The sequence below is a fragment of the Lynx rufus genome, unplaced genomic scaffold (genome assembly GCF_022079265.1).
Source record: "Lynx rufus isolate CCGP_SWC_20201006 ecotype Redwood Valley unplaced genomic scaffold, mLynRuf1.p SCAF_1, whole genome shotgun sequence".
Taxonomy (NCBI): domain Eukaryota; kingdom Metazoa; phylum Chordata; class Mammalia; order Carnivora; family Felidae; genus Lynx; species Lynx rufus.
This window is the reverse complement of record NW_025814823.1, coordinates 105,407,824-105,435,373: the sequence shown is the minus strand read 5'-3', so window position 1 is coordinate 105,435,373 and position 27,550 is coordinate 105,407,824. Positions and strand designations below refer to the sequence as shown.

General features: G+C 39.5%; 1 protein-coding gene across 1 annotated transcript in view; it reads right to left on the bottom strand.

Moving 5' to 3' along the window:
* Positions 1-10,753: 10,753 nt before the first annotated feature.
* Positions 10,754-27,550, bottom strand: part of CCDC192 (coiled-coil domain containing 192) — a 210,056-nt gene continuing 193,259 nt past the window's right edge. The window contains exon 7 of the mRNA XM_047084148.1: positions 10,754-11,040. Within this exon, the coding sequence (XP_046940104.1) occupies positions 10,754-11,040 (287 nt within the window). The remainder of the gene's footprint in view (positions 11,041-27,550) is intronic.

Sequence of the window (27,550 nt, the reverse complement as noted above, 5' to 3'; positions counted from 1 at the left end):
CCAAATTCATCTTACAGCAAACCTCACTATTACTAGCATTGGCTGGGAGTGATATAAAACATGAAGTTTTCTCTTTCCCTATATGTGGGGAAGGGCTAAGAAGTTCAGATTGGCAGTTGCCTGTCCAGTCTTTAGCTATCACACTTAATTATGCATATTCAAGACACATCTGAAAGACCCATAACTTAATCAAACATATAGATGGCTAACTATGGTAGTGCCATTGGCTCGGAATTGGGGGGACTTGTATCTCAATTTGTCCTTTAGTAACCTAGAATTTCTCATTTCATCTAAGGACTTATTACTCCTACAGAATGTTCATTAAAGCAATAGAAAGTTTGTGGGGACTTAAAACTCTTACAGATTTGCCACACATTTTCTTGGGGGAAAAATAACACAAATACTCCAACCTGTTAACGGTTAACACTAGTACAAAAGAGAACAGGATTTTGGGGGAGGGGGTTCATCCTCTGAAAGGGCTTTCCATCCTTGGTTTGTAATTCAAGTATTTTTTTTCCAATTTTCATTACTAAAGAAAAGAAATTTCAATATAGACACAGGCTTACTTTTTAAATCTAATTCTCTTTTCTTAGTATGTGTTGAGTTCTCCAATTCTTACTAAAAAAGTTAACAGATGGGAATTTGTTCCCTGAAGCTATACATCACTCCAGAGGCCTATTCAATTTCAATGTTTGATTAGGTCCCAAGGATCTGTCAATATTCTCTGATGCTTGAAACAGCTCCCACCATTACAGATACCCCCTTCTCTGAGCCTGAGCTCCTGATTCTGATATTTTAGGAGATAACTGCTGTGTTCCAAAATTGTAAAGTGAATAACAAGATGGAAAAAAAAAATTTTTTTCTTTCTTAGGATATCCGTTTGTTACAGTTCTTAGCAAAAAGCAATCTAGAAAAACAACTGCATGGAATGGGTCTAAGTTTCTATGGTAAAATAGTAGGATTGATTATCCTCCCAGAGGATAATCAGATTAATTTAAATTCTTGGCATCTTTGTGAGGTTGGAGGTAAAGTGAACAAAGGGAACCACATCCCTTTTCCATCTGGAGACTTTCCTGTAAGCTTCTGAATCTGTAATCTAGTTCAGATTGCACATGGCCTGCCTCTCTGAAGGTCGTTCACTCCTGCAAAGGAGCATTCATCCACTCAAGAAAGTCCATGGAGGGTTTAAAAAAATACCTGCCACCAATTTCAAATGTATTTAGAAAAGGAACTGTGGCATAGGAAACCCGCCCCTCTCCTGATTTCTTTTTACCAGCCATTTCTTGAACTTATTATTTAACAAACTTAACAGGTACAGCAAATGCCTCTGAAGCAGTAATAAACTCTGTATTTTTCTGTATATATTTGGGCTAAATCTACACGTCTGATATGACTGATAGAGCATACAACAAGGAAAAGTTCATAAAAAGTATGCAGTAAGTGTCTGTTGAAGAAGGGAAAATATACTTTGGATATTAATCTATTAAAAAGTGGGAAATTTTACCAAAAATGAAATGTGGGGCGAAGATTTTGACAGAGCAGTGGTATTGCTCTGTATCGTCTTCTAAATGGGAGAGGATGGTATGGCAGAGAAAGAGACTTTGTTTTACTATAAAAAACCCCATCTAAATTAGCAGCTGCATTTCTAGTGTTAGAATTTTAGTTCATCTTCGGAGAATCCTTCCTGTATATTAGAAAAATCACAAAAAGGCCCTTTAATTATAGGAATGTAAAGCCAATACCCAGTCTTCTTTTTTGAGGATCAAGTCACTGTATCTATGACTATAGATGTGCAGGCTAAGATATGTAGCATTTTATGAAGTAGTGTATATATTTTTTTAGATTTTTAATGTTTACTTATTTTTGAGAGAGAAACAGAGTGTGAAAAGGCAAGGGGCAGAAAGAGAGGGAGGCACAGAATCGTAAGCAGGCTCCAGGCTCTGAGTTGTCAGCACAGAACCTGATGCAGGGCTTGAACCCATGAGCCGTGAGATCATGACCTAAACTGAAGTCCGACGCTTAACCGACTGAGCCACTCAGGCGCCCCTGTAAAGTAGTGTGCATTGAGAACATGTCCTCCTCAGGTATAGAAAGTTAAAAGCCTGTCAGTATCCCACAGAGAGTGTTATTTAAGCTTGAATAACTCACGTTCTAGGACATATGGTTGGAGTCCTTGGAGTCAGACCACACCTTGTAGGTGGATGGAGTTATGTCCAGAAGAAGAATATTGTCACAATTAATCATCCTGGGATTCCAAATGAACAGCTTTGGGTTGGGTGAACCGGTGACCTGCTCCTCTCCCTGAGGAAGGAACAGAATGTCTGTAGTAAAATGCCAACAGTAGTAGCAAAGCTGATGTCCACCACTTGGAAAGAACATAGCAAGAACTTGAACTAACAGTGTAGTATTTTGCACCATGTTTTGGTTATTCCCAAGAATTTAATGAAGTTTTGTTAAATACCCCAGCCTAATATATTTGTTTGTGTCTTGGAGAGTTGAGGAAGGTGCTTCTCTTTGAGGCCTGAGCCCAACCCGGTACCAGTGGAGGCCTGGGGGCAGGAGGCAGGCAGTCATAACATGGCAGGGGGTGACAGCCGTTCTCTGAAGCAGCAGAGGTTCAGGGTGAGGATGACAGACTGAGGTGTTGAGAATGGTGGGATCTTCATAAATTGTTAGGGGAACAGAACTCAATGGAATGTTGACTCCAGCAGGAATTTTTGGATAGATATATGGAGGCTTTGTGATTTGAATTTTTAATGGGGACTTTTAATAGTATGGCTCATGTGAATCTCAGTCTGCAAACTCATGTCTGGACTAGTTCCTTTTCTTTCTTTTCTATAAATTATTGGAATGTTGACTCTAAGTCCTTAACCCACTAGGGAGGCAGGAAGTTTAACCTCAGTCATTTTACTATTTTTTTTAATGTTTATTTATTTTTGAGACAGAGAGTGGGGAAGGGGCAGAGAGAGAGGCAGATACAGAATCTGAAGCAGCCTCCAGGCTCTAAACTGTGAACACAGAGACTGTGCTTGAACTCATGAACCACGAGATCATGACCTGAGCCAAAGTCAGATGCTTAACCGACTGAGCCACCCAGGTGCCCCCCAACCTCAGTCATTTTGAATCTTCCATTTCCCTGGCCCTATGCCAGGATTCTTGGTTCTGAGATCATTCTCTGTCACCTGATGATAGGAGTTCCCTGTCTTCCCAGTCAGCTTGGTCTCCTCAGGTCTACTGCTTGGTCATATCCAAGGCACACACTGGTATGGGCGCTTAGCAGGGCCTAGCATCCTGGGCCTTCAGAACCCAACCTCCTTGGTCCTTCTGAGATTCTGCTACATCCCTAAAGCAATGTCCCAGAGCAGGGTCAGGCTCCTGCTGCTGCTGAGACACACATAACTCTCTTGTTCTCCTTTCAGCAGTGACAAGAACTGCCTTCCCTGTCTCCCAACTTCCTGTCAGAGGCAAATTTTCAGTCATTCTTTCTTCAGTGGGCTTAGTCTTTGGAAAGAAAAATCTAGAAAGGAAGTATCTCAAGGTCAGCTTCTCCTTATACTCTGCTCCTTTTACACAGAGCTTCTGGGTCCTAGGCAAGTTCACACAGAGCAAGCTACCTGTCTATTGTGGGAATAAAATAGATCCATACTTGGAGAAAAATGTATTAATAATCTGAAAAGGCTTTCTGCTACAGGACAATAAAAGACATATGAGCCTTTATTTTTAGCCATAGTCTAGTGAGATTTGAGGACTCCTAGGTGCATACAGACACAGACACACACACACACACACATATATATACATATACATACACACATATATATACACTGTATGTGTGTATGTGTGTGTGTGTATACACATTTTTTATAAAGCCAAGTTGAGAATGAATCTGTGTAAAAGCATTAGTACTCTGATCACAAAGAATACTCCAACTAGAGTGAGAAAATCAGACTCAAGCCTCATTCTGAAACTTACTAGCTATATGACTTGGAGTATTTATTTAAATTTACCTTATTTTTATTATAAAGTCTCAGATATTTAGGCTTGCTGGCCATAGGTCTCTATCATAACTACTCAACTTTGCCACTATAGCAGAAAAAGAACCAAAACAGTATCTAAATGAATGAACATGACTGTTTTCTAGTAAAATTTATGGACAGCAAAAATTGAACATCATAGAATTTTTGTTCCACAAATCTTACTCTTTGATTTTTTGTTGTTGTTCAATCATTGAAAAATACGAAAACTATTCTGAACTCACTGGCCCTGCTAACAAAGGTGGGAAACTGTATTAGGCATGCTGACTTCTGTTGTGGACTCTAAGATTGTAATTCTAAAGTACAGAGTTGTGTTTCCCACTTGTAAATGAGAAACCCATAACTCACAGGGTTGTCAGGATAAACAGAAGCATAATTTTTTACTTTGATTTATAAATTTAAGGCATAATTGCTAAATATGGTAAATGTGCTGAGGAGACCTAAAGCCTACCTTTTTGTCGAAGAAGGAGACAAAAGCAGGTAGAGCTACAACCAATAATCTTTGCATATGTCACTGAACTGATGTTCTCTCTTTCTCCATGTACCATAGAATCCATGCCAGTGAGTTGAAGGGAGAATTTTGTTGTTTTAAAGAGTAGACTGTCTAGGGGCACCTGGGTGGCTCAGTTGGTTAAGTGTCCACCTCTTGATTTCGGCTCAGGTCATGATCTCACAGTTTGTGAGTTTGAGCCCTGCATTGGGCTCTACACTGACACCACTGAACCTGCTTAGGATTCTCTCTCTCTTCCTCTCTCTCTCTATGTCTGTCTGTCTGTCACTCTCTCAAAATGAAATAAACTTTAAAGAAAAAAAAGCAAGTAGACTGTCTATGTGTGGGATTCCTTCCTTTAGAAAATTTCAGTTCTGATAATCATTTACCTACTTACTTGTGTTGGTGGTGTGGACAAGATGACTTTTTACCATCAGTATTTCCTTTATCTACACAGCACACACATCAAAACAGAAAGATTCAGAAACTGTCTTGACCTCATGAGGAAAATGCAGTGGACTCTGGGTTAGTTACTTTCTTTAGGTCTTTGTTGTGTTGTCTCTGTTATGCAGAGGAGAACAAGCCTTAACACTGAAAGTGGGATATAAAATACTTTGAATGTATATATTAGATTATAAATCAAAAGATCAAGATGCTGTAATTTTTGGTGGCAACCACAAATTACAAAATTCACCTGGTATACACACTGTAGTTTGGGTAGGAATTCTAAACCCATTTACTTATAGGCCAGGTAGGTAAGATAAAGATGTTAAGGAGCCTTAAGGTATGTGACAACTAGAAATGGTGAGGCCTAGTGGGATCTGTAGAAGGCAGCCTCATCTTCTTAAAAGCATTTACTTTAAAAGAAACAAAGAGGGACACTTGGGTGGCTCAGTCAGTTAAGCATCTGACTCTTGATCTCAGCTCAGGTCTTGATGTCATGCCCTGCATTGGGCTCCATGTTGTGTGTGAAGCCTAATTAAAAAAAAAAAAAATGGAAGGGAGGAAGGAAAGAAGGAAGGAAGAGAGAGAGAAAGAAAAAGAAAAAGAAAGAAAGGAAGAAAGATAAAGAGAAACAAAGGAAGGAAGGGGGAGGGAGAGAGAGAAAGAAGGAAAGAAAATGAGCAAACAAAACTCAAAACCCTGTTCTCGCTAAACCCAGTAAGTAGGTCAGTTGAATACAGACAGCTTTTTGACTCTTTGTGTGGAATAAACCTGAGAAAAAAGGTACCTGTAGAAAATTCTTTTTCCTATAAATGGAAATGAAGACTGACCTGGGAAAGAGGTATAGATGGTGAATGTGTTTGTTTCTGTAACTACACAGAGATGGTGAGTGTTGGGAAAGTTCTGCGGTCCTGGGGGCCACAGGTCTTTGTTCTGACATCACCTAGTTGTAAATTTGAGATTATTTAGCTACAACCTACCTCATGAAGATTAAATAAAATCATCCTTTTGAAAATACTTTAACTATAAATTGTAATGTAAATGTTAGGTATATTCCTATACACATAATGGATGGCTAGTAAATGCAGATCCCTAACAAGACAGTAGGGCTTCCACTGTTTGTGGTTTCTTTCATACCAATTTGATTTAAATAGCAGCTAGGTGTTAAGACATACCTTGTTATTATAAGATCAACGCTTTTGTTAACAGCTTTTTTTTTCCTTTTCTTTCTTTTTATTAAAGTTTATTTATTTTGAGAGAGAGAGAGTGTGCACATGTGCACACTCAGGGGTGAGTGAGCAAAGGAGGGGCAGAGAGAGAGAGAGAGAGGGAGAGGGAGGGAGGGAGGGAGGGAGGTAGAGAAAATCCCAAACAGGCTCCGGACTGTCAGTGCGGAGCCCCACCAGGGGCTGATCCCATGAGATCAAGAGTCTGACACTCAACTAACTCAACTACCCAGGCACCCCAGCTTGTTTTCTTTTAACAAGAACTCACTGTTATCATTGTTTGCACCCCATGTGACAAAGAGTTAGTGCTAGGATAAGTCTTTCCTCTCCTATTCTATCATCCTTTGCCTATGCTAGCATCATACTGTGGAAAAGCTGATACCAGCTAATAAACTCTTGGCGAGACTTATTTGTGACATTTAGGAAAAGGGATTTAGGAGTTATTAGATAATATGTCATGTGATTTTCCCATCCAGGAATAAAGAATTGGGTGTTTTGGGATTTGAGTCCCAAAGGTCCTTCTTGGTTAAACAAAAAACAAATGAATATAAACCTTATAGGTGAAAATGATCAGACAATTAAATGTCGTTTTGCTGCAGGTTCATGTTCCTTCTTGGTTAAACAAAAAGCAAATGAATATAAACCTTATAGGTGAAAATGATCAGACAATTAAGTGTCATTTTGCTGCAGGTTCATGTTGGGAATGTATAGAGGATCTGACTCCAGATGTTCATTTTCTTTGGGAAGCTGGGAATAAGAACTGTTTTTGGTTTTGTTTTGTTTTACCATAAAAGTTCTCATTTCATTAGGTAAGGAAAATGTCATGGCCAGCCCTATCTTTGGCTGTGAACTTTATCCCAGTGTGCTAGTGCTTTTATTTTAAAAAGGTTATTTCCTACTTGAACTTGATTCTCCTCTGTTAAGCAAAAAGGTCTCTTGTGTCTGGGAAATCTTAATAAAAGATGTTTTTGTCCTAGCAGGGGAAATTGTTCATAAAGATTTACTCTTTACAATTTCCTTTTCCCTTTTTTTTCCCTCTAATTTTTTCAAATTTTAAGAGTCACACTTAGTCAATCTCAGGCGGTTGATTTACCAAGTCCTTTAAAAATAGTTTTCTTATATCTTTTGGGATAGTTTTGTCCCTGAATCCCTATACTTGATAATTGCCAATAAATATTAATTTGACTTAATCTGCAACATTCATGAACACTTCTCTACTTGCTGCATTAAACCAAAAATTCTTTGCTTCAGTGTAATGTAGAAGAAAATGATTGGATTTGGGGATAAGCAGGGAAGAGTGTAAGAGACAATGAAAACTTGATTCAATTCATTCTTTGCCAGGAATACATTTAGGCAGAAAGCATTATCGTTTCTTTGCTTTTGCTGAACTTCATTGAATCCAAGGGTCCCGCCTTCACATTTCTGGGCTGGTTTCTCCAATGGCTTGCCCTCTTGATAGTCCTTAACAAGTCCTTTGCTGTAACTGCAGCTGGCCATGAAAGTATTTGGGAGCACACCCACATAATAATGACACTAAATTATGAAAGCCAACATTTATTTAAATTAGACATGCCACACATTCAGTTGTACTTTCTCTCTGAGAAAAGTTAGTGACTGGTGGAAAAAAGAGCTAAAACTATGCATGCATTTCCATGAGTGTCTTTAGAATGTTAGAGAATGGCTTGAGTTACTTGTTAAATGTTTTAATTTTTTTGAAATCTAGAAAATTACTTTTTCAAGCAGGTATGTTACCTGATGATTCATCACATTTCCATTAAGGAATAAAGTCCTCAGCATGCTACTTGTCTCATGATATTTACACCAGATATTTGAAAGATTATCAGGCTATTTCAGCAACTTAGCATGTTTGTAAGCAAATAGACTTTGCTCCAGTGTAGGGGTATAATCTGATATTTAGTTCATCTGAACCAGGGGTTGGCTATTTGGAGGAATGGCAGAAAATGGAAATGAACTCTGAGGGCATACACTGGTGTAAATATCCAGCTAGGAATATGAATTTTTTACTTAGGAATGCATCAGAAGCCAGCAATACCCCATCTTAAAACACCCCTTCCCCCAGCCATCCCCATACCACCCCATAAAATTTGGATATTTAAAGAATCCTTGTTACTAAGATGTCACTAGTAGAGATTAGTCTTTTCATCTTTGGGTGGAATCTTCTCCCCACTTCGGATTTGGAGATCCCCTGGATCTGAGTCTAGGTAACCCAGATCAGCTTCTTGAAAGGATGGTTTTGCCAGGGAATGGGAGCCTTGATGCTTTCTTCTTCATTGACTTGTCTTAGATATTTAGAGGGGACAGGCTCAGTTAATTATTAACAGAAGTTCCAGTTCCATCTATTATTTTATCTCCACTATCAGTCTGCTTTCATACTGATGGCTAGCCAGGGCATTAGCCATGGGAAATTTACCTAGACGTTAATATCTGCCTATCTGGGATGTGATGGGATTTTCTTTTCTCTCTTTCCATATTTTCCTTCTATGTTACACCCCCACCCCACCCCCCATATCCCTTGGGATTAAGACAATCTCTGGTAAAATAAAGGGATGGAAACTTGATTATGATAACAGATCAAAATTATGGAGATAGTGGTTTACCTTCGAGACAGTCCACTCTTTAGAAACTGAAAGGTTTAAAGCTTTCTTACAGAAATACACAGTGAGGACTTGCCAACTGTCAGCCATGTTGTAAAAAACAATGGGCAAAACCTCAAGGCTGGAAAAGAGAGACCTAGTCAGGGCCAGATACATAGATCAAAGAGATCTTGGGGTGGAGGAGATGAAAAGGAGAAGGGAGCAGAGAAAAGGGATTTCTGAAATGAATTCGGTAAGGGCTGAAGCACACTCTCTGGAAAAGGTTCTTTTGGGACCATGGAAAAGTGCCTTGAGTCACTTTTTGGGGGAGGTGTGTATTCATGATCTGGGAGTTGTAAATTGCTTTTATTTCTGATCATGGAGTGCACCTGTACATACTTGCTGACCTTGCATGTGAAACTCTGAGATTACATACAAATACAGGAAGATTCTAGCTTTGTATGAATCTATGGTTTTTGGGTTTTTTTTTGTTTTTGTTTTTGTTTTTTGTAGTGAACATCTAGAGTCAATATCATAAAGCTATTAGGAGCCCAAAACTCAATTACTTCCTTTTTCTTTTTTTGAAGTCACATTTGGAATCTTTGTTTTGTTGATAGTCAGATCCATAATTAGATTATGGGCTGGTTGCATTTGGTAAGAGACTCCTCCCACTGGTTTGCAAGGAAAAATCTCCTTCCGGGATTACCAAAGACTGGGAATATGAATTTTTAGTGATTACTCATGTTCAGTAAATTTGAGGACTTTTACTAAAGCAGTGCTAATCAGGTTTACTCTGTGTTCACCCACATTCCCTCTTCCATTTCATAACTCCCTTACATTTGAGGAGACTCTTGTGTGTCTATAAACTCTTGGATGATAAAGATGGTGATTCTCATATTTGCTATGATATTTCTAACATCTATTGTTGTCTCTTGTAGATAGAAGTGTTTCAGGGAGTATTTGTTGAACTGGTTGAATTAAATCAAGAAATAGTGATACAGTCAGATTCACGGGAGAGCTGGAGCTATTTGTCTGAATCATACAGTTCCAGAACAGTAAGAATTAAGTACCAAAGTCTTCCCCAAAGTTAGTGCCTAGCTGCTCCCTTTGTGTGGGAAAGTTTATTTGAGGGGGCTGCATAAAAGAGGAATATGGTTTGATTTCTTGTAGCCCGTTAATTATAGGGTAGCTTTCCTTTGCCCATCCTCTATTTTTCCTGACATGACTTTGTACTGTCCACACCTCCTTGTTATGCTAATAACAGAACAGTATATTTTGCTTTGGTCTTAGTTTTGATCCAACAGGAAAAATCAGTGTTGTCTCTTTTCCCAAGGAGATGTCCCAGGACAATTTTCCCAAAGGACCACAGTACTGATTCATCCATTCTTTATTTATTTTTATTGCTTTGATTTTATGTCATTTCTACTCTTGCTAAATGTTAATAAATTACATGCCATGAAGAAATATATTCTAGAGGACATGAAAAAACAGATCTCATGGCTGTTTACTCTCTTGGCAATGATTCCACTCTTCATTACCCTAACATTCCCCAGTTTCCCAGTTGCAAGCTTGCCTTCCATGACAGTTTTCTGTTCACGATGAGCCACTTACAGATACAGGATTGGTGGTACCTTGCAGTGTGACAAACCTCTGGTAAGAAAATGATAACTATGTTCTTTAGCCATCTGTCTACTTGTGTGTTTTTCTCTCTCTCCTACAGTTATCTGGGATGTCTAAAAATGTAGTATTCCACAACTATGTGGGTTACCTGACTGCTAATGTCTGAAGGGGAAACATTCAGGCATTGGTTCTGAAAAGTTCCCTTTGTTTTCCAATAGGCACATTATAGGATACATTCAAACCCATCATCTTGAAGTTGAGTTCGACAATGACGAGACTAGCTGGGTTCTGGACTTCACACACGTGACCCTTAATAAACATTTATTATTTTCTTATTGGGAATCCTTACATATCCTCATGAGAGACCACAGGGGTGACATTATTGTTAAAGAAAATTGGGGCTTCTTGTAAACATTCTGGAGACTCCTCAACTTCTTGGAGAGGATGGGATCCCCGCTCAGCTTCCAGCTGCTGAATCTTCCTTTCCTTCTCCTCTAAAACTTCTTCCAGCTGGGTGATCTTTTCAGTCTGAAGGGAAACCTGCATCGACAACTCCATAATCAGGTTAATTTTTTGATCACCTTCTTCCACAGGCGGGAGACCGCCACAGGACTCTTCCCGAGGGTTGTCTTCTAAAGCAAACAAGAAAAACAAAATCTGAGCAGTTTTAATTGGATTTCCCAGAACTCAAAGACAGGGAAGATGGAAAAGCTTTATTTCTCACGTTCTTAAAAGGGAACACAGATGTTGCGTCATCTGGTCAGATAGACCGAGAATGGAATCCGGGTCCGGTGAGGGAAAAGATTCTGGGTCCTCATGAAAAAAGAACTTGGAAACCTCTAGAGAGGGAGGAGAATCAGTCTTTGCCAACTCTTTTTTGTACACATTTAACTTTTAATTAACCATGGGAATGAAGCGTCCTTGAAAATCAAATCTGTAAACAACAGCATCCCAAGTTTCATGGTATCCTTTTGCCTAAGAATCTCACAAGAGTGACAATCAAGTAGAAATGGACTTTAAATTGAATTTTAACTCAAATAGGAAAAAAAAAGTTGTCATTGCCCCTTCTGGGGGAAGTGATGAAAAAAGACATGTTACTTAACCCAAGTCAGCTTTAAAGTTGGCAGAGGTATAATTTGAGGGCATCTAGGAAAATTTTTAGCCTAATATCTTCCATAGAGATTCATTCTCTCTCTCTCTTCTCTCTCTCTCTCTCTCTCTCTCTCTCTCTCTCTTTTTCTTTCTTTCTCTTTGTCTTTAGGTCTGAAGGGTTTATAGCATTTCTTTCATAAAATCTCAAATATCCCCTGTATATAAAAGTTTATGCTTTATAATTTCTGACCCTTCAGATAAGGATAAAAGCCTGAATAAGGAGAGAGAGAGGCTTCAACAAAGAGATAAAATATTAGTGGCTGATAGCAAGGAATCCTTAAAAAAATTCTGGTAGACCATCACAAAATTTACCTGCTCAAAGAAGCAGGTAAATCCTATTAGACTTAAGCAAGACCACCCTCCTTACCACTCTCACCCAGAGAGTGAGATTTCCACCATAAAATCATTTCTCTGAGTTATATAGAGGGAAGACATCAACTATAAAAGGGATGTCAATGACTTGGGTATCACTGTAGGAATACTCGAACTAATGGTGTATGAATTAACGGTATTGACAGTTAATCAGTATAATTAAAGGTTCAGCATTTACTCAGTCCTCAGTGTAAACCAACCCCACAGCTGCACCCGAAGGCAACATAACTGCCAGTCCAGGATACAAATGCCTGCTACTATTGTATACCTATACACCTGCTAAAGATAGGGCACCTGTGCTGTGATTTTCCATGTAGGTGGGGAATCACCCCCTTCTCAGCAAATAAAACTAATTTTCAGGGTTTTTTTTTGTAATTTTCCCAAATGATCATGAGACAAAAGCTTGAGCATGGAATTACACAGTGGGCAGGATAGTTTTGGCCTCACAAAAGTGATAAGAGGAAAGATGAGATGTTTTCTGCTCTTAGAAATTGTTATTAGCAATATACTACATTTCAAGATTCCATGGAGATGTTTTTGTTCTGAATATTTGAACTTTTACCATAATATTGATGGAGATGGTAGTTGATGTACGTTTCTCTAAAAGCAATGAAAAACATCTCCATGTCTCAAAGGAGCATTTAGTTTGTTGCCTCTGCAATAGGCTTGTGCTTTTAGGCCCAGGAGAGTTAGTCCATTTGGCAGGAGGCCTTCATTATCTGCCGTTACACCAGGGCCTCACCTTTCGTTTCATCTGACCAGAGCTATGCTGTCCGATACAGTAGACACTAGCCACATGTGGCATTAAGCAATTAAATGTGGCTATATGAAATGAGATGTACTGGAAGTATAAAATACACATTTGAAGGGATCCTGGGTGGCTCAGTCAGTTAAGCATCTGACTTTGGCTCAGGTCATGACCTCACGACTCATAGGTCAAGCCCCACATTGGGCTCTGTGCTGACAGCTTGGAGCCTGGATCCTGATTCAGATTCTGTTTCTCCCTCTCTCTCTCTGCCATCCCCTCTCACACTCTGTCTCTCTCTCAAAAACAAAATAAACATGACAAAAAATAAAATGCACACTTGATTTTAAAGACTTAATTTGAAAGAAATGTGAAATATCCCATTATATTTTAAAAATTGGCTATATATTAAAGCAATAATATTTTGGGGATATATTGTGTTAAATAAATTTTATCTTATTTTTCAGAGAGAGAAAGAGCACAAGTGGGGGAGAGGAGCCGAGAGACGGGGGAAAGAGAGAGAGAGAGACAGAGAGAGAGAGAGAGAGAGAGAGAGAGAGAGAGAATGAGAATGAATCTTAAGTATGTGAAGCCTGATGTGGAGCTCAATCCCATGACCCTGGGATCATGACCTCACCTGAAATCAAGAGTCACATGTTTAACTGACAGAGCTATGCATGTGCCCTAATAAAATATATTTTAAAACAGTATTCACTCATTTATTTTTACTTTTTAAAAAATGTGACTACTAGAGAATTTAAAATACCAGTATCAAATGTGGCAGGCATTTGTGGCTCTCATATTTCTGTTGATTAGTGTTGGGCTAGAGTTTCTTTTGGAGGAACACTTTCTAAAACCCACATAGATGGGTTCCTCGTAGATGGTCCTGTTTAACATGTACAGTTGTTATTTGGGAGTGAGGGCTGTTGAGGCTTTCAACCATTAGCATACAGATCATTTCTCTGTTACCATTGAAGGTGGATGCATGGAAATCTGGGCTGGGAGAATACGTTCTTAGGGGTTGAGGTGAGTTCCTACAGAAGAGGAAAGAAAAGACAGGAAGTGGAAGTAATAGACAGTGAGAAGACAGGAAGGAAAGGAACAGTGGGCAGTATAGGGAAGGCTGGGCATTGGTGAGGCTCAGGGATGGAGAAGGTAATCAGGAGCCTCCCTCCCTGATAGATGTGCCTGTCCCCTTTCTCTTTGACCTCTTCTTCAATCATTTCTTGCTCTAGTTGTTCCTCTGTTTTCCAGAAGAGTTGTTTTCCACCAATTTGCATAATAAAGAAAGGAGTTTAGTGCCATTACAAAAGGTAAACTGGTCAAAAGTGCCTGTCTTGTTTTGTTTTGTTTTGTTTTTTAATAATGCAATATAGGTGGAATAATGTGTTCATCTAATTTCAGTGATAAAGGGGTAAAAATGCAACAGGATGCCATTACATAGGCCATCACTGTTACTAAGTCTATATCCTCTGTCTCTGCCCTCCCAGGAGAGAATAGTGTAGACAGAAGGTAGAACGAGAAACAGGGTGTCTTGGTCAGCCTAGGCTGCCATAACACAGAACCACACCATTAACTTGGTGGCTTAAATGACAGAGATTTATTTTCTCACAGTTCTGGAAGCTGATGGTTTGAGATCAGGGTGCCAGCATTGTTGGGCTCTGGTGAGAACTCTGCCTGGTTTACAGAGAGCCACCTTCCCACTGTGTTCTCACTTGGTACTGAGAGAGACCACAAGCACTCTGATGTTTTCTTTTAAAGGCACTAATCTCATGACCCCACCCTTATGACCTCATTGAAACCTATTTACTCCCAAAGGCACCATATCTCCAAATCCTATTACATTGAGGTTAGGGCTTCGACATATGAATTTTGTTGGGGATACAATTCATACTGTAGCACAGAGAAAAGACAACCGAAAAAGAGAGAACCTGAGGGCTTTGATTCCCTCTGTATTGTTTTCATGCATTACGTGAAAATGCTGATGAAGAGATAAGCCAAAGTACATATATACACCAGCTCCTTTAGATTCCACATTTAAGTGATATCATGTAGTATTTGCCTTTCTCTATCTGACATATTTTACCAGGAATAATGTACATAAGAGCTGAACTCATAGAAAAAAGTTGAGTGGGGGTTACTAACAGGATGGGGAGTGGAGGAAATGGAGAGGTGTTGGTTAAAGTGTGCAAATTTCTAGTTAGAAGCTTCCGAGTATCTATTGTGTTGTGTAATGATTATAATTAATAATACAGTATGGCATACTTGAAAGCTGCTGGGAGAATAGATCTCAAATATTCACTCCACACAATGGAAATGGTAATTATGTGATGGGTTGGTGTCCTTAGCTAACACTATGGTGGCAGTCATTTTGCAAAATACACATGTATCCAGTGAACACATGGTACATTTTAAACTACACAATGTTCTATGTCAATTATATCTCAATAAAACTGGGATGGGGGGCGCCTGGGTGGCGCAGTCGGTTGAGCGTCCAACTTCAGCCAGGTCACGATCTCACGGTCCGTGAGTTCGAGCCCCGCGTCGGGCTCTGGGCTGATGGCTCAGAGCCTGGAGCCTGTTTCCGATTCTGTGTCTCCCTCTCTCTCTGCTCCTCCCCCATTCATGCTCTGTCTCTCTCTGTCCCAAAAATAAATAAACGTTGGAAAAAAAAAAAAACTGGGATGGGGGTAAGTATATATACCAAGAAGGGAATTTCTCATACAGCTGTATTTTACCATTCAGTATTTTATCATTTAATGACCTCTTCACACATAGAATAAAAATATTTTTGTTCCATTTCTAAACACATTACAAATCACAAAAGTGTTTAAAACCTCTTCAGTAAAGTGGGGGACTCCAGGAGTCTCACATCCTATTTGTAGTGGAAATAGCCCAAGACCACCAGTGATTTGTCCAGAGTCCACCACTAACCTTTGCATGATCTGACCTGCTCTGTTCTCCTGGAGTCCAGGCTCCCTTATCTGAAAGCTCCCCACAGCTCTACATGTCCCCACATCTCGAACACTGGTGGTCTTTCCTAGATTTTCACTAGCAGATCAGATAGTCTTGCCAAGGTTGGGTCTGCCTGAAGCATGGAAGGTTCTGTCACCTGACCAGATAATCGAAGGTTTATCCCCATACCCAAGGGCTCCATGAGACAGAGAGCAAAGAGAAATTCTTCTGCCTGCCAAAGGGAGGGAGCAAACCTGATTAGCCACAGTCAGGGTATGAAATCATAATTGCTATAGTTGTAGAGGTTTTTACCAGCACATGCCATTTTTCATGATTTCCCGTTTTTCTGCTTCAACTTAAAATAAGTGTGAATGAGGATGATGGCTTAGGGTCATGGCAAAGAGGAGGCCAGAGAAAAGATGGTGACAGTTGTGCGTGCTTAAAAAGGTTCAGAAAGAAGACCGACAACAGGAGCATTCTTCTTTCCAGAGCTGGGGCAGACTGTGCTCACTATTTTTTCTTTTTTTCTTAAAATTTGATATAAATCAAAGCTAGTTAAGATAGAGTGGAGTAATGGTTTCAGGAGTAGAATTTACTGATTCATCACTTACGTGTGACACCCAGTGCTCATCCCAACAAGTGCCCTCCTTCATGCCCATCACCCATTTAGCCCATCCCCCCACCTACCTCCCCTCCAGCAACCCTCAGTTTGTTCTCTGTACTTAAGAGTCTGTAATGGTTTGCCTCCCTCTGTGTTATCTTATTTTTCCATTCTTTCCCCTGTGTGGATCTGTTTTGTTTCTTAAATTCCACATATATATGTTCACTTTTCCACGTAGCCTTGAAAAGACAAAAGGCCCAGAAGAAAATGTGACATTTGCCTTTGGCTATTTCCAACTTCTCCTTTTTAATACCCTTAAAATTTTCATGCTGTTAGCAAAGTGCCACATGACAAGTTATGTCAAAAATACTAATAACTAGGGGCGCCTGGTTGGCTCAGTCAGTTAAGCATCTGACTTTGGCTCAGGTCATGATCTCACTGTTCATGGGTTCGAGCCCCACGTCAGGATCTGTGCTGACATGACAGCTCAGAGCCTGGAGCCTGCTTGGGATTCTGGGTTTCCCTCTCTCTCTCTGCCCCTCCCCTGCTCACACTCTGTCTCTTTGCTCTCAAAAATAAACATTAAAAAAATTTTTTTAAATGCTAATAACTAAATAGATAACAGCAGAGGTATTAATTCTGTAGTTTGAGTAGCTTCTTAGAAACTTAGACTTCTCTTAGAATGTGTATTTTGGGTCCATCCGATCTCACCTGTGTAGGAATTATATCTGCAGTATCCCTAATTTCTGCTTTTCTAAGGGAGTGGCTCTCAGGCATTGGGGTCCCTCAAGCTCTTTGTAGGTCAGCTGCCACTTGTAATCAATGAGCAAAATTTGCATTTTACCTTCAGTGCAGCTGCACGTTGGTAGAGAAATATCTGGTGGATAGAAAGCTGTAATGGACAGACTGGAGAAGAACAGGATACAGCTCATTAATTAGAGAAAGGACATGGGGTGTAACGCTAGGATGGAAGACCTCCATCATGTGAAAACGTGGCTTCGTGCATCTGGGAAGTTAATAGTCTCATGTCAACAGTGATAAATTATTGAAGGTTGACCCAGTGAATGTCTGGGAGGCTGTTTTTAGATTTTCTAAATACTTGTATCTAAAAAGGGATGTTCGCCTTTCGATCCCTTTGCTAATGCCACCGCCCAAAAGCATTCAATGAACATAGAAATGCTAAGAACCACTGATCTAGTTTCTTTTTTCTTTTTCCTTTCTTTATTTTGAGACAGAGAAAGAGAGTGAGAGAGAATCCCAAGCAGGCTCGGTGCTGTTAGCACAGAGTTTGATGTAGGGTTCGATCTCACAAACTGTGAGACCATTACCTAATCCAAAATCAAGAGTCAGACGCTCAACTGACTGAACCACCTAGGCACCCCTGATCTGGGTTCTGCTTGACATGCCTCGAACAATGGGAAGCACACTTCTCCCTGTCAGGTACCCATGGTCATTTTAAACATTAATTCACCTGTAATTAGTCTCTGGGACCCTGCACATAGAGAATGAGTCAGATGTGTTGTTGACTCCTGTAATCACCATTCCACGGCTGGGTAGGGGAGAGGCGGCTAGGAGTAAGGCCCAAAAGGACATTCAGGATTTAGCCTAAACAAACATCTCCGCTGGATACTATCACGTGAACGTTTACTTTTCTCTCTGCTTTTCAAGCTAATGACCAAAGCTGCCAAGTATTTACTCAATAAGAGAGACTCTTCCCAGTGAGGTGATTAAATACCTTATTTCATCAGAGCCACCCAGGATTACTGTTTGGCCTAAAAGACTATGTCAGCTTCCTCCTCTGTACGAATGCCCATCACTCTGACTCACCTTCATGTGGTTTTGGAAGCTGTATATATTTCTCAGTAACCACACGGGAGTCCAGTTTCATCTATTGCCATACTTGGACTTGAAAATTGGCTCATCCTTGTAAATATATTTCTATCATTACTTGAATAATAAACAAAACTTCAACAATAACCTTCATAGTTTTCTGTCCTTCTATAGATGTTCACAGTTATCATCTGAGAATAGTAAGTCTCTAAAATAAAGGATTCCCGCCACCTTTTTTTTTTTCATTCTTATAGCACATGTTTTTATGTCTTAAAAATCATATTAGTCTTGGGGCACCTGGGTGGCCCAGTCAGTTAAGCATCCAACTCTTGATTTCAGGTCATGATCCCAGGGTCCTGGGAACAAGCCCTGCATCAGAGTGAAGACTGCTTGGGATTCTAGCTCTCTCCCTCTGTCCCTCTCCCCTGCTTGTATACTTTCTCTCTCTCTCTAAAATAAATAAAAAATAAACCAGGTTAGTCTTACTACTTGAAGTTTCCTCTCTTCAGTGTTTTTATTTATACATGAGATCATGATCTGAGCCTAAATCAAGAGTCAGACGCTTAACCAACTGAGCCACCCAGGCACCCCTGCCCATCTTAGTGTTTACTGAAATGGTTAATTCTCTCTTGCCCAGTACCATGTACTACAGTTTAAGTATTGCAATAGCTTTATGTCTGGTCAGACTGCCTCTGCTACTTGCCCTTTCAATTTGGTTTCTTTTCTGCTCAGAGAGGTCTCATTGAAATACAAGTTGGGTCTTAATAGTCTTTTGTTTAAAATCTTCCAATGATTTTTCATCTCATATAGACTCAAAACCCACCTGCTTATACACTATATAATCTGGTCCTCTTTTGCCTCATTGACACATCTGTCCTTCCTTTCATCATTCCTAATAGACCAGGCATGTTTCTACCCAGGGCCTTTATATTTGCTGTTTCCTCAGTCTGGATAATTGTACCTTTGATGCATACATGACTAACTTCCTCAATTCCTTCCAGTCTCTCTTCTCCAAAGTCAACTTCACCCAATAAAGCCTAATTTCAACCCAGCCCCCACTACTGGACAAGTCAAATCCCTGTTCCCTGCTTTGTTTTTTTCTGACATGCTATATCTGTTTCATTTTTATCTTCTTGGTCATATCTCCCTACCTCACTAGAACAAGAGCTCCATGAAGGCAGAATTCTTTGACTGCTTTGTTTACTACTGTAATTTCTGTACCTAAAGCAGTGCCTGGCACATGTGTTAGGTCATTTGTTAAGTGAATAAATGAATGAAAGTTAAGTGTATATATGATATAAAACCATTGTAGGAATGGCCAGTCCAAATGTTTCCACTGGTGCATCACTAGGATGGTTCCTAGATTTCCTCCCCAGGTACCTATTTTCTTCACACAAAGCTTTTCACAACTACATTTTCCCCAGATAATAAACTTTTGTGATTGGACAACATTGCACTTAACATCTATGAATTTAAGTTTTTGTTTAAATAGAAAGTTGGAAAAGTTAGAATAGATCTCTTCCAGATCTGACTTAGCTTCAATGAGCTATCAAAATGGTTCTCCATGCTGGCACCTAGGGACTTGCATCAATACAGAGAAGCCAAAGTCTCACTGCTGAAATTCTGCTTGAGCAAATCTAGGAGGGTGTCTGGGAATCTGTGGCTTTACAGGGCGCCCTAGGTGATTCTGATGATCGGCCAGGTTTTGACAGTTGAATTTCTGCTGACCTGTAATAGGCATGGCAAACTAAATTTTTGGCTAAATCCTAAAAGGTAAGTCGGAAATCTCCCAGGCATGCCTCTTCTTGACAAGGTTGCAGTACACACAACAGAAGAGCAATCACATCTTTTATACTCTCACTGCCTCTCCCTTGTTACCTGACAAGGCTCTGCCTGTGAATGTTACCAGCTGACAGGCTGTATCCGTGGTCCTCCCCTCCCTTCCCCCACAATTTGCTTAAATCTCAGCAACATCTTGCCAGTTTTCACTTGGCTGAGTCATCTCCAGAATCCAGAGAAAATGATGAATGTTTGGAAGTTTGTTTATATTTGTTTTTGCTTTTGTTTCTGTTTCTCAGTGGATAGATGGATATATTTCTTCAAAAATTGACCTGGAAAGGAAAAGTCTCTCTTAGGAGATTTCTCTGCTTGAGAGATCTTCCCTTGGGAGCAAGTAAAGTGAGTCACAAACTTTCATAAGAGTTTAACGTTTGCAACCACCACAGAGGGGGGCAAGCGAAATCCCCTTCTCTAGATCTGAATCCAGGATTTTCTTCCTGGAACTTGATGGAGTCAATTGATAATGCCCAAGAAGACTTAGAGAGATATGAAGGTACTAGCTTGGGAGGTGGGAGGAACTCGTTGGTGTGGAAAAGCAAGTGAGGACATCTCAAAGATGATGCCACAAAATGAACATAGGCTGCTACGTGATGGGAGATGGGGGAAACACCCAGTGGCCAGATGTTGGATGGTAGGCATAGTGCCGCTCTGTGTCTCACTTTCCGTCTATACCACTAGGGTAAATTGTTATATCTGGGTAAAGGTAGGACAATGTAGGACAACTTAGTCCATTGCTGCCTTTCAGGGCAGGTTGCCTTCCCACCCTCTTCAGGGTCTCAGATCATACCAGATTATTCTACAAGAAGGAGTTCTTCAACACGATTGGGGAAACAACAGAAACACTGTTAGCATCACAATGCATGTGAGTTATGCCAACAGGTAGTCAATCTAAGTAAAAGGAAGGTTTTTTTTGGAACCTCTTTTACCTTTTCCTGCAAGTAGGATCTGAAGTTCCCTCCTATAAATCTGCCTCCTTTGAAGAGGATAGTGGGTTAAGCACAATGACCGACAGCCTGGCTAGAGGCCCAAAAGTGAAAATGGATCCTGGTAGGAGAAAAGGAAATTCACAGGAGGGAGATATGTAGGAGAGTATGAGAAAAGAAGAAAAAGAAGAGATAATATTTGAAGGATTATTTCTATGCTTATCTGCAGGATAATCAGTATGGACTCGAAGTTAATTGGAGGGATCAGCATAAAGATGATTATATATCATTTGGACTACATTGTTGCACTAGGGTCTAACAGTGAGACTCTTCCCTACTTTTCTTCTTGATGCACAGAGGTTATATGAGGCTAATTCTATAGAATGAAGAATGCCAATTTAGTAGTTTACATTGATTTTCAAATAGTTCTTTGTTATAGTTTCTGGTATTGCATGGTTTTGGAAATTATATGGTGACATAGTAAGGATATTATTGGCAGTATTATTCTTGGAAAATGACAATAAAAATTGGTGATTTTTTTATGGAAAAAGATAGGATAAATAATTCTTCATTTCTGCAGATCAGGATTTTGCTTGTATAAACTATGCAGAAGAATGGGTTTTGTGGACAGGAGGTGCAGGTCATTTTGATAGAGTTGACGGTGCCATTAAATGTCCCTCACAAAAGGACGCTTGGATGCAGTCATTTTTCTGTAAAAGTTTGAGTAACATGGCAGCTAGACCTCATGACATAATGGCTTCTTCTCTTCCTTAAGTTTTATTGTGGCCCTCATTTTCTTCCTTTTTATTAGCCCTGGAATGATCATAATTGCATCACTGAATTTTACCAGCCTCCTAGGTCTAGACTCAGCCCTTGTTGGATGAAGATAAGAAATGTATGCTTAAGAGGTAATAAATTGCAAAAAATACTATAGTGACAAAGACTCTATTGACCAAACTTTGTTTAGGTTCTTCTGATCCCTTTTCTCTACTATTCCTCATCCTTAAACCTTGTCTTCAAGAGCCGGTGGCAGAGAGAATTCTGCTAAATCACTTTATCGAGAATCCCCACCCTTTGTGTCTGATCATCCTCCATATCTGATCAAATTCCTCATCCTTCACCACAGCCCAGGTGACATCTGGTCGCCTTGGCCTGCCTTCCCTCCCATTCATTTCCTCTCAACACCATGCCACCCCTCCGCTATAAATCCCAACTTGTGCTTGTCATATTCAGCATCCTCTCTCCTCCTATTGTGTTATTCTCAACACTAATTTCAGTAGTCCTCAATAAAGTCTTCCTTATTTTTTTTAACAAATGTCAGGATAGTTTTTTCTTCCTCCTTAAAAAATACCAGTTGAAGGATCACACAGGATTGATTTAAATCATTGATTTATTTCACCCTGGAACACTAAAAATGATAAAATCACCTGCTGCTGGTACTGGCCAGGTTGAATCTTTACATCATGCAGAATAGTTCTCCAAGCGGTGAATGTTCCTTCATTAGAGAATGACATTGATGAGTTTAATTACTGAGATTTTTAATTATGTAAAGCATCAACCAGAGGAAGCTCTGAGGGCTCCATCCATAATTCTCAGCAAGCTTGTCAGAGTACTTTAGAAATAGGGAGGTATGGTAGTCAGAATAGTGCCCTCCCCCCAACAAAGATGGCCACAAAGTTATACAGAATAAGTGACCCCAAAGATGTCCCCCAAACTGTGAATATGCTATCTTACATGACAAAAGGGACTTTACAGATGTGTATAAGTCAAAGATTTTGAGATGGGAAGATTATTCTAGATTATCTGGGAGGATCTTACATAATCAGAAAGTTCCTTAGAGGAAGGAGGTAGAAAGTCAGAGACAAAGAAATTCCTGAAGATGTTACTGCTGACTTTGAAGACAGAGAAAGGAACCACATGCTAAGGGATGCAAGTGGCCTATAGAAGCTGGAAAAGGCAAAGGAACAGGTTCTACCTTAGAGCTGCTGTAAGGAACACAGTCTGTTGATGCCTTGATTTTAACCTAGTAACATCTGTTTTGGACTTGTGATCTCCAGAATTATAAAATAATAAACTTGTGTTGTTATAAGACACTAAACTTGTGGTAGTTTGTTACAGCAGTAATAGGAAGCAAATATAGAAGGGAAAACTAACAAGTATCTGAGTAATGAGAAAAATCTATCCATTATAGGATTCCCAGAAAGCTCATTTAGGTGTAAAGTCACCAAAGACTTGGATGTCCACAAAGGGCAACTGAAGGTGTCCAAACACCCAGAGAGTTCTGGATTCCAGACCTTCTTGCATCCTCTGGAATCCTATACCATTGTTATTCTCTCTTCCTTACAAATGTCAACCTTCCTACTGGCTCCAAGCCATTATCGCTTAAATGTACTCATTTGGTACCATCTTAAAAAGGAAATAAAACCCTTTCAGTGCTTAATGCCCTTTCATCTATTGCTCTATCACTATTGTCCCCTTTACTGTCAGAGAGTTGTCTATACTCTGACTCCCTTTCCGCATACCTTTCTCATTGTTAACCCGGTGCACTCTAGCTTTTGTTTTCCATTACATTATTCACTTTGGCCTTGCTGAGCCTACTGGTGTTACAGAATCCATCGGACTTGCTTTAATGTTCATCTTGAATGGCCTCTGAACATTTGCAATTGTTGACAGCCTCCCATAACACTCTTCCCTTGACTTCTGTAATAGGACACTCTGTTTTCCTCCAAACTTTCTGGCTACTCCTTTAGTCTCATTTTGTGGGTTCCTCTTCAGAGTAATTACTGCTTGGAGATCCTTGAACTCTTGGTTTTAGGCTTTATTCTTACTCTCTATGGGTGTTCTCTGTGGCCTTGGTTGCAATCTATTTGCATGAATGCTCCCCAGTTTACAACACGAGGTGAGACCTGAGCTCTGAACCTGGGGCTCCCTCCATTGAACTCATTATGTTACTTCCAAAATTAATTTCCTTTCTGTATTCCCTAGCTGAGTAAAATGGCAACATCACACATCTTCCACTAAAATCAGAAATCTGAGCATTATTTTGGATTTCTCCCTTACTCTTATCCTCTTCCATCTCTCTTGTCACTAAGTCCTCTTGATTCATATGTCTAAATAGCTCTTAACTTTGTCTAATTGTCTCCATACCCATTAGATCAGACAATATACGCTTGTAACATCCTTCAGCTTGTACTTGTCATTCAAAAACTGTGTTCTTAATTTCCATAGAGTACTATTTTATGAAGAACTTTCCTAGACCTCATTATTTCTTCATGTTAGTCACTTTATGGAAATATAATAGATGGCCATAAGGAAATAACGGTTGGTGGTACTCACTTTTCAGATGATACAAATGGACTTTACAGTGACACACCTGAGAATTTGGACTTCTATTGTTGGGATCTCCAAGGTTCAGCTCAGAAGAGATCAGGAAAAATGTGGGTTTTAGAGAAGAAGTCCTGTAGTTAGTTGAAGTACATGAGAGACAATGGCAGAGTTGAAATGGGTAGGAAAATATCAAAGTGCATCCTTGAGAGGAATAGTTCACAGAAACAGGCACTGCTTATCAATCTTACCTCCTATACAAGTGTAACTCCTTTTAATTGTTTTTTTACTTTTATGCAACTTGCCTTTGGTTTACATTTCACAGTAAGAAGATAGCAGTAAGAAATGGACTCAGGGAAGGGTGAATGCCCAGGGATGTCTCTGCTAAGGTAAATTAGAAGCATGAAAAAGCTCTGTTCTTGGGGCACCTGGGTGGCTCAGTCAATTAAGCATCTGCCTTTAGCTCAGGTCATGATCTCACAGTTCATGGGTTTGAGCCCTGCATTGGGCTTTGTGCTGGTATTTCTGTGTTGGCAGCTTGGGACCTGGAGCCTGCTTTGGTTTCTGTCTGTCTGTCTGTCTGTCTCTCTCTCTCTGCCCCCTCCTTGGCACTCTGTCTCTCTCTCAAAAATGAATAAACATTAAAAAAAAATCTCTGTTCTTGATGACAGTGTATGGAACGAGGTTCTTTCAATTCCTCCTAATGGAATGCCATTCCAATTTTATCAGCTTGATTTCATTTTTTGAAATGTCAAGATGTAATTTCATCTTCAAATTATAAAACACAATTCAAAAGTGATGGAGAAATTCCCTATGAGGGAATTCAAACAAACTTTTCTTTATTAGGAAATCTTTTGATATTTGGTACAAATGTTAATTTTCATAGATATTTTCCCCACTAGTTACCTCTTTCATCACATAATTTATATGCCTTCAAAACATTATCAAAGCTAATGGCAAAGGAGTTATTTTCAGGGTGGGCTTAAACTGAAAGCACTATAGAGAAGCACAAAAAGATGCCTAGGCAACTATTGAAATTCTTAGCAAAATGCTTCTATTCTGATACTGGAAAGTTTTGTAATATTTTTTAAATGTATTATATATTAGTATTTGAAAAATAATATATATAATTTTTAGAGGTGTCAAATAAATTACATAACTATGATTTCACTTTGTCTCCTCTTTCCATATCACTCCCCTTCATAATTGTAAGAAATGAGGGAAAGAGAGAGAAAAGGTAAGTGAGAAAGGAAATAAACATTTACATAACACCTACTGTGTCACTTTACTAAGAACTTGCTCAGCAAATCACACAAAGCACAATAAATGTTTATATCTGGTTTTCATTATTACAACCAATACCACCACAATTCTTGGATAGGCCATGGGTATGAAATACATTGGCCACTTTTTGTCCTCATCGACCCACCTACCCTTACCATCAGGTACCCATGCAAGCCCAATGTAAGCCCTGTCCCATTGGCATCTCCTCCAGGTCTGGAGTCACAACTTATCCTTTGGGAAATATTCTGAGCATTTCTCAGTTGTTTATGGAATATTCCTGGCTTTGAAATAAGAAAGCAATAGGCTGGGTGTCTCATTCATTTTTGTTTCCATCTATTATTAATTTCTGATCCAGAAAAATGCTAAGATAATAGGAATGCTAGGAACTGGCAGCAGGATTACCATTAAGACTTGTGGGCATTTATTCTGGCTACTTTCCAAGATGGCCCTCCCAGTGTCTTCTGGTTCTAACCACCTGGATAAATAAAAGCTTAGGGGCACATTAATTTTCATCAGGGTAAGTTCTCATTTTGTCTCTAGCTTAAGATATATCATTTAATTATTATTTAAATTATTTAATGTGAACTAATTAGTCAGCTCTTTTCTTCACACCACTTGAAGTGAATCTTGAAGTGGCAAAGTATACCCAAAATTGTGAAAGTATTTGTTACTTTTTTCTTTTAACTTTTTTTTTTTTTACTGTTAATTTATTTTTTGAGAAACAGAGCGAGACAGAACATGAGCAGGGGAGGAGAGAGAGAGAGGGAGGCACAGAATGAGAAGCAAGCTCCAGGCTCTAAGCTGTCAGCACAGAGCCCGACGCGGGGCTTGAACTCATGAACCATGAGATCATGACCTGAGCCGAAGTGGTATGCTCAACTGACTGAGCCACCCAGTTGCCCCAAGTATCTGTTACTTTTTAAGACTCAGTTTGGATTTAATCAATTATGCAAGATTATTTTCACTAGGAATTAGACTCAAGGAATTAATATTATATTATGAATACAGATAGTACTCAAGTTATAATGGCTCACCTTTACAGTTTTTGACTTTATGATGGTGTGAAAGTGATATACATTCAGTAGAAACCATAGTTCAAATTCTGAATTTTGATCTTTTCTGGGGCTAGCAATATGGAGTATGATACTCTGTCATGCTACTGCGCAAGGGACTGTGAGTCATAGCTTCCTGTGAGCCACATAATCATGAAGGTAAATATCTGATACGTTTACAATCACTCATTACCCATGTAGCCATTCTTTTTTATTTTTATTTATTTATTTATTTATTTTTTAATTTTTTTTTCAACGTTTATTTATTTTGGGGACAGAGAGAGACAGAGCATGAACGGGCGAGGGACAGAGGGAGAGCGAGACACAGAATCGGAAACAGGCTCCAGGCTCCGAGCCATCAGCCCAGAGCCTGACGCGGGGCTCGAACTCATGGACCGTGAGATCGTGACCTGGCTGAAGTCGGACGCTTAACCGACTGCGCCACCTAGGCGCCCCTACCCATGTAGCCATTCTGTTGTTCACTTTCAGTACAGTATTCATTATATTACATGAGATATTACAAACTTGGTCATAAAGTAGTCCTTGTGTTAAATGATGTTTCCCAGTTGTAGGCTAGTGCAAGTATTCTGAGCACATTTAAGGTTGGCTAGGCTAAATAAACTATGATGGATATTCTGTAGGTGAGTTCTATTAAATGCATTTCTGACTAACAATGTTTTTAACTTAGAGTGGATTTATCAGAACATCATATCATTATAAGCCAAGGAACATCTGTACATGAGTCAGGGTGATTTCAACTCCAAGAAACAGATCAGGTGACTATCACCAACTTAGACAATGGAGAGTTTATTATTGCATGTAAGGTGAAATCTGGGGAATTGCAGGGTTAGCTCACTTTGTGGCTCAAGAAAGCCATGTTGGCTTCTCTTGTTTGTCCTTCCTATTTGCAAGATGGCTATATTCTTCACAGGATGTTGTCTAAAAGTTGGAAGAGAAAGGAGTCTTGGTCTGCCCTTTTTAAGTATTAAACTTTCCATGATGCTCTCAGCAGAATTTACCTTATTCACTTTAGTCCATAGTTATATCATATTCCTAAAGAATCCC